The sequence below is a fragment of the Hypanus sabinus genome, chromosome 12 (assembly GCF_030144855.1).
Source record: "Hypanus sabinus isolate sHypSab1 chromosome 12, sHypSab1.hap1, whole genome shotgun sequence".
NCBI classification, from domain to species: domain Eukaryota; kingdom Metazoa; phylum Chordata; class Chondrichthyes; order Myliobatiformes; family Dasyatidae; genus Hypanus; species Hypanus sabinus.
The window spans coordinates 51,352,887-51,367,753 of record NC_082717.1 but is presented as its reverse complement, the minus strand read 5'-3'; the positions used below and the strand labels follow the sequence as shown (position 1 = coordinate 51,367,753).

Below are 14,867 nucleotides of genomic sequence, written 5' to 3'. Positions count from 1 at the left end.
CCCTCTCCAGCTCTGATCCCCTGGCTCATAAACCTCCAACTTTTTCTCCCATAGTCAATAACCAGATTGCTGGTTTTGCTTATGATTAGTGTGAGGTTTTTGATGGCCCATTCAACCAAATTTTCAATCTCCATCCTTTATGCAGATTCATCACCACATTTGATTCAGCTGTTACGAATCCCGTAACTGGATAACTTACTAGCAAAGATAGAGAGGTCCGTTGAAGTCTGATGTCACTATTTTCAAACGTTTTATTCATAAAGGGACACAAAAGTAGGGTTAATACATACATTCAGATAGTGCACATTGTCAACATTCAATCCAAAGCGCAGGTATAGTAATAACCATCATTAAGAAGTGAGCTCTGCTGGTGTCTAGGGGTTAATAGATTGTCCGTTGGAAATATAAAAGTCACTCTGAAAGTCTGCGGGCCTCAGCCCTTTGAAAATCGCTGGGCTTTGCGTGGGGCGACCGAGAGAGAGAGATTGGGGGAGAAGAGAAAGAACTTGCCAAGTCTCGATGAATCTTCCGTGAAATCGGGGGAGCGTTGGTTTCCTCTCCCCGATGTTAGTTAAAGCGGTTTTCTGTGATTCCAGCCACAGATTCCAATCCCGGAATCTAACGCACGTGGCTTCCTTCAGAAAGGCTTCCCGCTGCTGCAGGAACACTCTGGTGTCTTCTTGGTGCGTCTCAGGGGCTGTTCCCCTGAGACTCTCCTTTATACTTCCTCACGGGGTCGCAGGTGTCAATCAGGTTGGGTTGATGCAATCTCTCTCTCAACCAGCCCACCTTGCCTGAGGGCTTTTCCCGTGGTCTCCATGAGACAATAGTTGCTGTTGTCTTTATTCTGTATCCCTGGTGGTACCTGCAATTTGGCAGGTCTCTCTCTCTCTCTCTCTGACTGGGTCTACTGACCACCCCCCTTTCGACGGGTGCTCTTGCGATTCTCACAAGAGAGGGGGCTGGGATCATAACACCTCCCCTCTTAAAAGGCCATTTTACCAGCGGTTAAAACAGAGTGGTACACACTTACAGGAGTTTTGGATCTAACACAATACACAAGTTTTTCTTTTCACAAAATACTACCGTTATACATTCAAGTCAGTATCGAAATAGTTAACGATTACAGTGTCCCTTTCTCTCATATCTTAACATTGCAAACCGTACATCAGACTTCAATTCAATAACCACCTATTTAATTTTTTCTTCTAAGCAACAAAACTAAGGAGGTGTGACCTTAGCTTAGGTGCACTTACAAAAGTTTACGCGAATACTAATCGTTTCAGTCGTTTAACTTAACCGGCAGGTCTCCAAAGGGCTGTCTTTATGATTCACAGGCTTTGGCGCAAACCCGTTCAACCTGCTTGGCTGTCTAACAATGGCATCCCCATTAACCGTCGCCTCTTTTCCGGCGAGCCCCCCCGTGGGGAACTTGAGTAGTTTTGCGTGGTGAACTCCCGCCCGCCCTGCTCATCGGGGTTATTTTAGCAACACCATGCCCCAGACTTAGACCATTTCCACCCAACTCTTTGATTTTACCCAGGTGGCTGGCCCTTTTATCAGTCCCCTTCAGGCTATTGGTGTTTGATTCGAACTCTTTGCTCAAGTGGCCTGTGGAAGGCAGCCATTTCACACCCCATCCTAGCATAACAATAGAGCGGGGGGCCCCGCTATTCCCCGGCTCACTCTGTGAGCGATCTGCCAGGTTTAAGATTTCTTCCTTCGATTTGGAAACTACAGGCTTTTCGTTTCCTTCGCCAACAATCCTCACCCCCCCCCCCCCCCCATTCTTAAATTCTGCATTAACTTTGAACACTCCTTCGAGTACAGACGCCGGGGAACTCACACTTTCCCCGGTTACCAAGGTTAACCCTTTACCCACTGAACCGAGTCCATCTGACCCACAAGGACGGCCGCCCCGTTCCACTGGATCAGATACCTCAGACTTCTTCTGAGCTCCGTTACTCGGGCATCCCCATCTCGGACACTCTCAAACGGGACATTGGCCTCTTGCAGGCTTTCAACACCCGTACCTTTTTCAAATTCTAACCTCCCCCGATCCTCCCAGTTACTCTCTGGGCAGCTCCTACCCGGGGAAGGCGCAACCCTGCGAGCTGAAGCAACCTCCTCGGCCTTTTCAGCAGACTCCTTCGAGGCAAGGGTACCCTTTCCATCTAGGACTGCCCTCCTCTCGTTATCGGTAACACCTTTAAAACTCTCAAGTTCTTCAAACTATTCTGCCAAACCAGACAGTTCATCCATGTCCAACTCTGGACCTTTCAACAGCTTTATCTGCTTCTCATCTTTATCTCCTACCTTTAGGACCTTTCTCTTCACTAAAGGCAGATCTATCTCCTCTCCCTTACCCCCTTTCACTTTACTACTCTTCGTCTTACCACCCTCGGAACCCTCATGGCACAAGGTCAGCAAAGACGTCTCGGCCAAATCAAAACTGGCCAGATTTAAACTGCTCTCGTTCACAGCTCTCTCCCTCTCCGCCACTTCCAGCTCTTTTAACTTAAGTTCACGTTCCAACTTTAATTTCTCCACCTCTAACTGAACCGTCCCACTTGATGGTACTTTGTCAGGGATATCTTCCAATACCTCATCTTCAAACACATTCTTCCCAACATAATACTGAGTTATGACCCTTCGTACCTCCCGCTTTTTCATGGATGACCTCACTTCTGTGAGGTTCAACCCCTTCGCCAAATTTAACATGCCTGATTTGGTGGCCGCCTCTAGTACCCCCACTGTCGGGTTTTCCATAAATTCACCCACGTCCATCTTTGCTGGTTTCCCGTCTGGCTACCCGCGTAACCAGATTCAAGTTTTTGATTTACAAGCCCGATTCACTGGCCTCCCAATTTGGTGTCAAATCCCGGACGAGAAACCCAATTGTTACGAATCCCGTAACTGGATAACTTACTAGCAAAGATAGAGAGGTCCGTTGAAGTCTGATGTCACTATTTTCAAACGTTTTATTCGTAAAGGGACACAAAAGTAGGGTTAATACATACATTCAGATAGTGCACATTGTCAACATTCAGTCCAAAGCGCGGGTACAGTGATAATCATCATTAAGAAGTGAGCTCTGCTGGTGTCCAGGGGTTAATAGATTGTCCGTTGGAAATATAAAAGTCACTCTGAAAGTCTGCGGGCCTCAGCCCTTTGAAAATCGCTGGGCTTTGCGTGGGGCGACCGAGAGAGAGAGATTGGGGGGGTGAAGAGAAAGAACTTGCCGAGTCTCGATGAATCTTCCGTGAAATCAGGGGAGCGTTGGTTTCCTCTCCTCGATGTTAGTTAAAACGGTTTTCTGTGATTCCAGCCACAGATTCCAATCCCGGAATCTAACGCACGTGGCTTCCTTCAGAATGGCTTCCCGCTGCTGCGGGAGCACTCTCTCGTGTCTTCGGTGCGTCTGAGGGGCTGTCCCCCTGAGACTCTCCTTTATACTTCCTCACGGGGTCGCAGGTGTCAATCAGGTTGTGATGATGCAATCTCTCTCTCAACCAGCCCACCTTGCCTGAGGGCTTTTCATGTGGTCTCCATGAGACAATAGTTGCTGTTGTCTTTATTCTGTATCCCTGGTGGTACCTGCAATTTGGCACGTCTCTCTCTCTCTCTCTCTCCGACTGGGTCTACTGACCCCCCCCCCCCCCTTTCAACGGGTGCTCTTGCGATTCTCACAAGGGAGGGGGCTGGGATCATAACACAGCCAACAAAACTGGCATTATCAGTGAACTTAAATATAGCATTGAAGTTAGATTCAGCCACACAATCATATTTGTAAAGCAAGTAGAACTAGGAATGAAGCACAACCTTGTGGTGTACCTGGGCTGTTGGAGTTTGTGGAGGAGATATTGTTGCCACTTCAAACTGCCTTTGATCTACAAGTGAGGAAATTGATGATCCAGGTGCACAGAGAGGTATTGAGGCCTAGTGCTTGGAGCCTTGTGTTTAGTTTTAAGGGGATGATAGTGTTGAATGCCAAGTTGTATTCTATGAAGAGCATCCTGATGCATGCATCTTCAATGTCCAGGTGTCCCAGAGCTAAGTGTAAAGTCAGTGCCTGTTGTGAATGTAGGCAAATTGGTGGAGATCTAAATCACTCTTCAGGCAGGAGTTGATATGCCTTATGAGAAATACTTCATCACAGTGGATATAAGTGCTACTGGACAACAGACATTGAGTCAGTTTAGCATGTCCTTCTGGCATGGGATGCTTGAACCCTTCTTCAGGCATATGACTTCAGCCAGAGGCTGAAGATATCAGTAAGCATTCCAGCCACACTCAGCCAGGTACACCACCTGCACCTGATGCTTTCCTTGGGTTCACCCTCATGAAAGATGTTCCAATGTCAGGCTCTGAGACTAAAATAATAATCGTCAGGGGCTGTGAGGTTTTGTGAAGTTGCCTCTATGTTAAAGTGAGCATAAGTTATTAAGCTCTTCTAGAAATGAAATCTTGTTACTTTTATGTTACTTGGTTAATGTTTTGTAGGCAATATTTAGAAAACATTCTGTAGTTAAATATACTAAGATGAGCGGGAAATCCAAACTTCCATGTTTTGTATCTGGATTTCTTCCCACTGCCAGGTTTCCATCTTTTACCTAAATCTTCCCATTTGTTATGATTTATGTTGAATCTGGATCTGTGAGAATTCATGACAGCTTTGGTGCTTTGCTCTACACATTTCACGTTTTCCATACCTTGCTGTTCTTTAACAAGTTATTGAAAATGCAAATAGTTTAGCCTGACAACCAATGATTCACTCAGGAGTATCTTAATGGAAACTTATGTGGGTAACATTAAAAAACCAAAAATGCTGTGTTGAATTTAATGGCATTGAATTTCAGCAGCACGTTTAGTCTAAAGAGTCCCGAAGACAAATATCCCAAAGAAAGTCCCCGCACTCTCCAAGTGCTAAACTAATAAGCAGATAAGAATTATTTGCCAAATATATTTACAAGTTTAAGTGATATAGAGGAGCTGAAAACATTGCAGTGCAGATATTAAAATAGGTGAGTCCCAACCCAGGCCTTGAAAGAAATGCAAGAGTAATCTGATGTGCTGGAGGCTCTTGAGGTTATAAACAACTGAGGTTTAATGTGTTGGGGCATCATACAACATGATTATTTTGAGAGCTTTCTCTATGCCATTCCAGTATGTCTTTGTGGATGCATTGGCAGTGATTTCACACAACTCGGACCTTCTGATGATCGGTGAGCTCCCCGGCTCAGCCATTATATACCACGGTTTCTTCCAATGTGCTCTCTCAGTGTATTCTTCTGAAGAGAGTCTGTTCTGAGCTGATGAGTGAATAGCCTTTTTATATTTTAAAAATAAACTTTATTAATCATAACTAACCAAGTAACTAACCAAATAAGTAAATGGAAGTCTTCTCCATATAAATATTTATATGTATCTAGATATCCTTTGTACTTAAAAGAAAACTTTGACTAGTTTGCGTGACAAAAAATCCACTGGAGGAATTCAATGAGTCAAATAGTATCTGTGGGAGAATTGTTGTCACTTCGGGTCAAAACATCAAACATTTTTTCCCCATAACTGCTGCTGAATTCATGGAGTCCCTCCAGCAGTTTGTTGGTTGCTCCAGCTTCCAGCATTTGCAGTCTCGTGTATCTCAGTTAACTTTTTTCAATTCTGTCACAAGCTTGATAGCTGTCTAGCTGATGCAGCCTTGCCCAGTGTTTCTAAAACACACCTGGCGCTGCTATCTGAAGAGATGCCTGTGTGATGTCAGGATGTTTTAATCTGTTTTCATGAAATGGTAGATTGTCTCCCTATCTTTAGCATGTAAAATGAATGTGAAAGGCCAGGATTAAAGTTCAGTGTGTAGACAGAGCAAATAAAGAATGTGGCTGGTGAAAGATCATTATGCAGGGTCAGTAGGGCATCAGAATAATGGAAAAGCTATTGTCGAGATCATAACTTGTTGCTGCTCATCACCACTGTACTTGGCTTGGGAATCCTGATGAATGTCCTTCCTTTAATATTTTGTATTGTATGCCCTAGCTTTTATTTGATTTGGAAACATATTTAAGTGAACAAGCTTTTTTTTAAGATGAGTATAATATAATTATATTGTTTGATGTGTCACATTTTAATCCAATGAAAATGGATTAAAATGAATACTTGTTAATTTACAAAAGATCCTTGCTTGTCAAATGCAAAGGGAAACCTTTACTTGCAAAGTACTATCCTCAACGATGTGGATTACCGCAAGGACCTTTGGGAGGTGGAAGGCAATGTGCTGATGATCCTTTACTCTGAATTATCACCCAGTTCTTATAACCTTGGTGTGAATAGCAGAATCAGAATCATTTCAGAAATATTCTTTATTCCAATTGCCCATGTCCAAGCAAATTTGGATGTACTGAGGCAAGAGCCGGCTCTCCTTTCATTTTAGAGTTATTCTTCAAAGAGAAAAACAACAATGTGAGAACCCCACTCCAGGTTAATTATATCCACAATAAAGTTCATGTATTTAAGTTTAACATGAACAGAGCTAACAGAGTTCTAATTTTTGTTTAAATGCTGGATATGTTTTTTTTGCAAAACTAATAAATTCTTTTCTTTGAGTTTATTTTGGTCAAAAAGTGAATTTAAAAGGAAGCAATATAATAACATAGCCAGCCACATCAAAACAATTCTGATAAGTGTGGAAACTGGTTAAAAATCAAATGTGTATTATTGCATTTTATGTCAAAATAATAAAATATGACATGGAAATTGCTTCACATTAGATTTAGAAATAGTGGTTAATAACTTGAGATGAGAACTTTTTAAGCATTTAGCTTTATTTTATTGAGACATTATTTGCAGAAAAATTGACATAAGTATGTTAAAATTAAATGTTGACTTGAATATAAAAGGGAAATGTTTGAGCAATGAATATTAAGTACTCAGCTCTTAAATAAAGGTTTATGGTGCAGAGAGAGCATATTTGGCTCGTTTTGTGCATGTTAACAATTCTACTCCCCTTTCAACCACTGTCACTTATCTGCTTTCTCCTTTCAGTGTAAAATATATTACAGGTTCAATTATTTTTTTCCTTTAAAAGACAATTCTGTTTCTCTCAACTACTTATATTATTTTTAAAAAACTTCTAATTTCTTCCCTCATAGTAACACCATTAAGTTGAAGATAACTTATTATTGGTTTTCTGACCGGGGAGTAAGACTTCCCGTTTACTCAAGTAAAGTGCTTCATAATTTTAAAAACTTATATTAAAATGGAAGTAAGTCACCAGTGTTGAGTACTTAAAAATCCATATTACTCTTTCAATTCCTTTTTTGATCAAAATTGTTTGTTTCTGAATGTGAGTATTTTCTGAATATTATAAGCTATTTAAAAACTCAGCAACGATTAACTAGTCAAGATTTTCTTCATTCCTAAGGAGTTATCTCTAGCAACATCTACAGGACTGGTAAGTCTTTCTAACATTTATTTGCCTTGTGTTTGTAATTTCTTTGCTATAGTTTATATCTATGACAAGTAAATTGCTTTTGTTTATTTGTATCTTGCACTCAAAACTTGTCAATCAAACTGTCATTGTCTGCATTTAGAAACAAAGTAGCTGTTGATTTATTTACAAGTGCATTTTTCAGAACCCCTGTTTCCATGAGAGAATGCAGGGACCCTTAGGGAATTTGCTTTCTGTGACAAAGTAAATAAATTGTTTGTAAATTATCTTGAAATTGATTTAAGCCATTTTGATTTGAATTTTTTTGTGATATTGACATTTTTATTTAGTAATGTGCGTGTGTAATGCAGCAAAAGCTTTGAGGTTTTCAAAAAAAGCAGCTTTATTAAAGTATATTGCTTTTAACATTCAATAATGTAAAGATGCTACACAGTAGAGGTATGCAGAGTTATATTGAACGGCTGAGTGGCATGCAGAACAATTACTACAGGTTGAGTAACCCATATCCGAAAACCTCCGAAATCGGAATCCTTTTGATCGCTGACATGATGATTCAAATGGAAGATCCCACAAGATGCTGAGAAGTTCTCAAGCGTTGAGCAGGGCTCTGCTCACCACAGGCAGTTCTTAGAAGTAACCTGGCGTATGTAACGGACAACAGCTAATGAAAAACAGGAAAACACTGCATAAAGTGAAAAATGAAGATCTTGATTGTGTATTGAATGAGTGCATTTGTCAGCATCAGAGTAAACATATGCTGCATAATGGTATACTGGTCCTGAAACAAGCAAAGATCTATCATGACAAACTGAAAATTGAAGGTACCTGTGAATATTCAGCAGGCTGGTTACAGAAATTTAAGAAAAAACATGGTACTTAATTGTAAAAGTGTCTGCTAATCATGAAAATCTAGCACCAGAACAAGTCTACAATACTGTTTGCTTTTATATCTTACGTAAAACATTTTTTAGAAAAAAGGAAAATACAAATACAGTTTATTGTAACCTTTCAATCAAAGCACAACATCAGAGTTGGAGAGTGAAAGACTGCAGTTGTTAGTTTTTCAGCAGCTGATTCAGGTTTTCACCTGATGGTGCTGTTCTGCTTTTGTTACCTTAGATTATATTTTCATGATATCAATGGTGTGTAATATTTTTACTGTTAAGTACACGTGTGTGATGAACAATTGTAAGGCAAAGCTCGTATTCCAAAATCCAAAAAAAGTTCAAGACACTTCCAGCCCATGCATTTTGGATAAGGGGTACTTAACCTGCATTAAATTCCAGATTCTGTATCATAATGAATAATTAACTTTGATTTGTACAACAGAATTTAGGAAAGCAGTAAAACATAAATAATTGGGTTATTCTACCAAAGAACAGTTATTAATCAAATATGCAGTATGTGAAGAACTGAGCCACGGACTTTATTGTGCAAATAGCACCACAGATGATAGTTTTTGCTTTGTTTTAATTGCTTCTGGGGGTGTGGGGGTAATGCTCGTCCACTCTGCATATTTATGAAATCTAAGTAGGATTAAATTTGTTTAAGGGTCATGATGGTACAAGGGTTGACAAAATCAGGACTGGGTGTCTCCTTCCTTGTAGTTTCTGGTAGTTACGTATGTTTCCTCCAAGACCAGAATTTAATGCCTGAATTTGCCCTTGGGTCTAATTATAATAGAGAAATATGACACCTATGAGATGGTCAGGACACTTTCAGGGCTTTAAATATCACCACGCTCATTAAATGGATTGAATTGGGAGAATCAGAAGGGTAGTTATTCCACAGAAAGGAACAAAACCACAATCTGAAAAAATTCTGATAAGGGCTGTTCCTTACAAAATATGTGCATGTTAATTTATTTATGCTGTGTGAACAAGCTTGTCTGTAAGGCCAGCAAAATCTGACCATGGAAGTGATGATTTGGTGTGTCAAAACTAGATTGAAGAAAAATGGAGAATAAGCTTATGTGTAAAGGAAGTTGTCACAGAAATAGAGAAAGTAATTTTAACTCAGATTTGTTTTATATTGGGCAAATGGGTACGTCAGCAATGAAGGTCCTCCATCTCTGGCAGTGGTCAGGGTTTCTTACACCGTGTCAGTGTCTTCCTCTCTGTTTTCACTACTGTCAGTCATGCAATTGTGAGATTGAGTTAAAGAGCTGAGAGGTAATATTGCAGCTACATGGGACCCTGGTCAGACACCACTTGGAGTATTGTACTCAGTTCTGGTCACCTCACTACAGGAAGGATGTGGAAACCATTGAAAGGGTGCAGAGGAGATTTACGAGGATGTTGCCTTGATTAGGGAGCATGCCTTATGAAAATAGGTTGAGTGAACTCAGCTTTTTCTCTTTGGAGTGACAGAGGATGAGAGGTGACCTGATAGAGCTGTATAAGATGATGAGAGGCATTGATCATGTGGATAGTCAGAGGCTTTTTCACAGGGCTGAAATGGCTATCACAAGAGGGCACAGTTTTAAGATGCTTGGAAGGAGGAACAGAGGAGATGTCGGGTAAGTATTTTTTATGCAGAGAGTGGTGAATGCATGGAATGGGCTGCAGGTGACGGTGGTGGAGGTGGATACAATAGGGTCTTTTAAGAGACTCCTGGGTAGATACATGGAGCTTAGAGAAATAGAGGGCTATGGGTAGCACTAGGTAATTTCTCAGGTAAGTACATGTTTGGCACTGCATTGTGGGCCAAGAGGCCTATATTGTGCTGTATGTTTTCTATGTTTCTAAATCCTGGGTAGGGACTGATGTTATGATCCCAGCCCCCTCCTTTGTGAGAATCGCAAGAGCACCTGTTGAGTAGACCCAGGAAGTGAGAGAGAGAGAAACGTGAAAAATTGCACGTCCCACCAGGGATACAGAATAAGATGCCAGCAACTATTGTCTCATGGAGACCACATGAAAAGCCCTCAGGCAAGGTGGGCTGGTTGAGAGAGAAATTGCATCATCCCAACCTGATTGACACCTGCGACCCCGTGAGGAAGTATAAAGGAGAGTCTCAGGGGGACAGCCCCCTCAGACGCACCCAGAAGACACGAGAGAGTGATCCCGCAGCAGCGGGAAGCCATTCTGAAGGAAGCCACGTGCGTTAGATTCCGGGATTGGAATTTGTGGCTGGAATCACAGAAAATCGCTTTTAATTAACATCGGGGAGAGGGAACCAATGCTCCACCGATTTCACAGAAGATTCATCAAGACTCGGCAAGTTCTTTCTCTTCTCCCCCAATCTCTCTCTCTCGGTCGCCCCACGCAAAACCCAGCGATTTTCAAAGGGCTGAGGCCTGCAGACTTTCAGAGTGACTTTTATATTTCCAACGGACAATCTATTAACCCCTAGACATCAGCAGAGCTCACTTCTTAATGATGATTATTACTATACCCGTGCTTTAGATTGAATGTTGACAATGTGCACTATCTGAATGTGTGCATTAACCCTACTTTTGTGTCCCTTTACGAATAAAACGTTTGAAAATAGTGACATCAGACTTCAACGGACCTCTCTATCTTTGCTGGTAAGTTCTCCAGTTACGGGATTCATAACAGTTGGGGGCTCGTCCGGGATTTGACACCAAATTGGGAGGCCAGTGAATCGGGCTTGTAAATCAAAAACTTGAATCTGGTTACGCGGGTAGCCAGACGGGAAACCAGCAAAGATGGACGTGGGTGAATTTATGGAAAACCCGACGGTTAGAGGCAGCCACAAATTCAGACTTGTTAAATTTAGCGAAGGGGTTGAACCTCACAGAAGTGAGGTCGTCCATGAAAAACTGGGAGGTACGAAGGGCCATAACCCAGTATTACATTGGGAAGAAGATGTTTGAAGCTGAGGTATTGGGAGATATCCCTGAAGAGATACCATCAAGTGGAACGGTTCAGTTAGAGGTGGAGAAATTAAAGTTGGAACGTGAAATTAAGTTAAAAGAGCTGGAAGCGGCTGAGAGAGAGAGAGAGAGAGAAAGGCAAAGGCAGCATGAAATTCACCTAAAGAAGCTAGAAGCAGAAGAGAAAGAGAGGGAACGGGCCGAGAAAGAGAGGGAACGGGCCGAGAAAGAGAAACAGAGGCAACATGACCGGGAAATTGAGAAGATGAAGAACGAGCGAAGAGATCAAGGGTTAGACCAAGCAGAGCGGTTTAATGTTAGTAGGGAGTTGAGATTAGTGCCCCAGTTCAAGGAGGCAGATATCGATAGTTATTTCTTGCTTTTTGAAAAGGTGGCAGTAAATCAGAAGTGGCCAAAAGAGCAGTGGGTGGTGTTGTTACAAAGTGTGTTAAAGGGGAAGGCCCAACGAGCATATGCGGCCTTGTCCCTGGAGGAGGGAGGAGCGGAGAATTATGATGAGTTAAAGAAGGCCATTCTCCGGACTTACGAATTGGTACCTGAGGCCTATAGACAAAAGTTTAGAAATTTAAGGAAAGGGTGGAATCAAACGTATACCGAGCTAGTCCATGAGAAGGGGGTGCTCTTGGACCATTGGTGCACCGCGGAAAGAGTGGGCGAGGATTATGGGCGTCTCAGGGAGTTGTTTTTGATTGAGGAATTTAAAAGTTGTGTTCCAGAGGAGATCCGGGTGTATTTGAATGAGAAGCCAGATAAGTCCATTTCAGAATTTGCCAGGTTGGCGGACGAATATGCCCTAACCCACAAGACAAAGACTCCCTCGAATAAAGGTCCCCAGAGAGACCGTGGGAACGATCGAGAAAGTCCGACGAGTGAGGCAGAGGTTCCACCGGGAGCTAGCGGTAAGGTTGAGGGGGAAAGGCAAGACGTCCAGAGGGCTCCGGGTTTGACCTGTTTTAATTGTGGAAAGGAGGGGCACATTGCATCTCGATGCTTTGCTCTGAGGAAGGAGACGGGAAGAGGGAAAACCACAGTCCCTATCGGGTGTGCCGTGGTAATCAGCAAATCGACCAGAGAGCCGAGGGTAGACAGAGTACGAGAGGGCTCTGGGAGTTGTCAGTCACACGGAACTGTGTCTGTGATGGAGGGAGACACACCAGTTCCCGTACGAATCTGGAGGGATACGGGCTCTGAATTATCCCTGGTTAGCCGTAAGGTACTTGAATTTGGTCGGGAAACGGGCATGGTAAAGGTGGAAGGAATAAATAAACGGATAGAAATGGTGCCCCTATATAAGGTCATTCTGGATTGTGAGCTGGTGTATGGATCAGTTGAAATAGGGGTGCCCTCAGAATTCCCGAGAGATGACGTGGACATCCTGCTGGGAAATGACTTAGCAGGGGGTAAGGTTTGGTCAGCCATGCTGCCGACCTGCCGACCAGAGAGTGTGGTGGCCTCGCCCCTAGCGCTCAAGAACCATCTCGCCGGCGCGGTCACTTGCAGCCTGTCGAGAGAGAGAGCTGTGAACGAGAGCAGTTTAAATCTGGCCCGTTTTGATGTGGCCAAGACGTCTTTGCCGACCCTGTGCCATGATGGTTTCGAGGGTGGTAAGACAAAGAGTAGTAAAGTGAAAGGGGGTAAGGGAGAGGAGATAGATCTGCCTTTAGCGAAGAGAAAGGTCCTAAAGGTAGGAAATAAAGATGAGAAACAGATAAAGCTGTTGAAAGGTCCAGAGTTGGACATGGATGATCTGTCTGGTTTGGCAGAGTTGCTTGAAGAACTTGAGAGTTCTAAAGGTGTTACCGATAATGAGAGGAGGGCAGTCCTAGATGGAATGGATACCCTTGCCTCGAAGGGGTCTGCTGAAAGGGCCGAGGAGGTTGTTTCAGCTCGCAGGGTTGCGCCTTCCCTGGGTGGGAGCTGCCCAGAGAGTAACTGGGAGGATTGGGGGAAGTTAGAATTTGAAAAAGGTACGGGTGTTGAAAGCCTGGAAGAGGCAAATGTCCCATTTGAGTGTGTCCGAGATGGGGATGCCCGAGGGGCTGAACCTAGTAACGGAGCTCAGAAGAAGTCTGAGGTATCTGATCCAGTGGAACGGGGCGGCCGTTCTTGTGGGTCAGATGGACTCGGTTCAGTGGGAAAAGGGTTAACCTTGGTAACCGGGGAAAGTGTGAGTTCCCTGGCGTCTGTACTCGAAGGAGTGTTCAAAGTTAATGCAGAATTTAAGAATGGGGGTGGGGGGGTGAGGATTGTTGGCGAAGGAAACGAAAAGTCTTTAGTTTCCAAATCGAAGGAAGAAATCTTAAACCTGGCAGATCGCTCACAGAGTGAGTCGGGGAATAGCGGGGCCCCCCACTCCGTTGTTATGCCAGGATGGGGTGTGAAAAGGCTGCCTTCGACATGCTACTTGAGCTAAGAGTTCGAATCAAACACCAATAGCCTGAAGGGGACTGATAAAAGGGCCAGCCACCTGGGTAAAATCAAAGAGTTGGGTGGAAACGGTCTAAGTCTGGGGCATGGTGTTGCTAAAATAACCCCGATGAGCGGGGCGGGCGGGAGTTCACCACGCAAAACTACTCAAGTTCCCCACGGGGGGGCTCGCCGAAAAAGAGGCGACAGTTAATGGGGATGCCATTGTTAGACAGCCAAGCAGGTTGAATGGGTTTGCGCCAAAGCCTGTGAATAATAAAGACAGCCCCTTTGGAGACCTGCTGGTTAAGTTAAACGACTGAAACGATTAGTATTCGCGTAAACTTTTGTAAATGCACGTAAGCTAAGGTCACACCTCCTTAGTTTTGTTGCTTAAGAAAAAAAATTAAATAGGTGGTTATTGAATTGATGTACGGTTCGCAATGTTAAGATATGAAAGAAAGGGACACTGTAATCGTTAACTATTTAGATACCGACTTGAATGTATAACGGTAGTATTTTGTGAAAAGAAAAACTTGTGTATTGTGTTAGATCCAAAACTCCTGTAAGACTGTGGACCACTCCGTTTTAACTGCTGGTAAAACGTTTTTTTAAGAGGGGAGGTGTTATGATCCCAGCCCCCTCCTTTGTGAGAATCGCAAGAGCACCCGTTGAGGGGGGGGTCAGTAGACCCAGGAAGTGAGAGAGAGAGAAATGTGAAAAATTGCACGTCCCACCCGGGATCCAGAATAAGATGCCAGCAACTATTGTCTCATGGAGACCACGTGAAAAGCCCTCGGGCAAGGTGGGCTGGTTGAGAGAGAGATTGCATCATCCCAACCTGATTGACACCTGCGACCCTGTGAGGAAGTATAAAGGAGAGTCTCAGGGGGACAGCCCCTCAGACGCACCCAGAAGACACGAGAGAGTGATCCCGCAGCAGCGGGAAGCCATTCTGAAGGAAGCCACGTGCGTTAGATTCCGGGATTGGAATCTGTGGCTGGAATCACAGAAAACCGCTTTTAACTAACATCGAGGAGAGGGAACCAACGCTCCCCCGATTTCACGGAAGATTCATCAAGACTCAGCAAGTTCTTTCTCTTCTCCCCCAATCTCTCTCTCTTGGTCACCACACGCAAAACCCAGCGATTT

The 14,867-nt window shown here is 43.4% G+C and overlaps 1 protein-coding gene across 12 annotated transcripts in view; it reads left to right on the top strand.

Annotated features, from left to right (window-relative positions):
• nrxn1a (neurexin 1a) overlaps positions 1 to 14,867 on the top strand; it is a 1,527,797-nt gene that overhangs the window by 233,415 nt on the left and 1,279,515 nt on the right. Inside the window, exon 6 of one of the 12 annotated variants that reach the window (XM_059985909.1) lies at positions 7,424 to 7,453. The exons of the other annotated variants lie outside the window; for them this stretch is intronic. Coding sequence (XP_059841892.1) covers positions 7,424 to 7,453 — 30 coding nt within the window. The remainder of the gene's footprint in view (positions 1 to 7,423; positions 7,454 to 14,867) is intronic. 12 annotated transcript variants of the gene reach the window in all.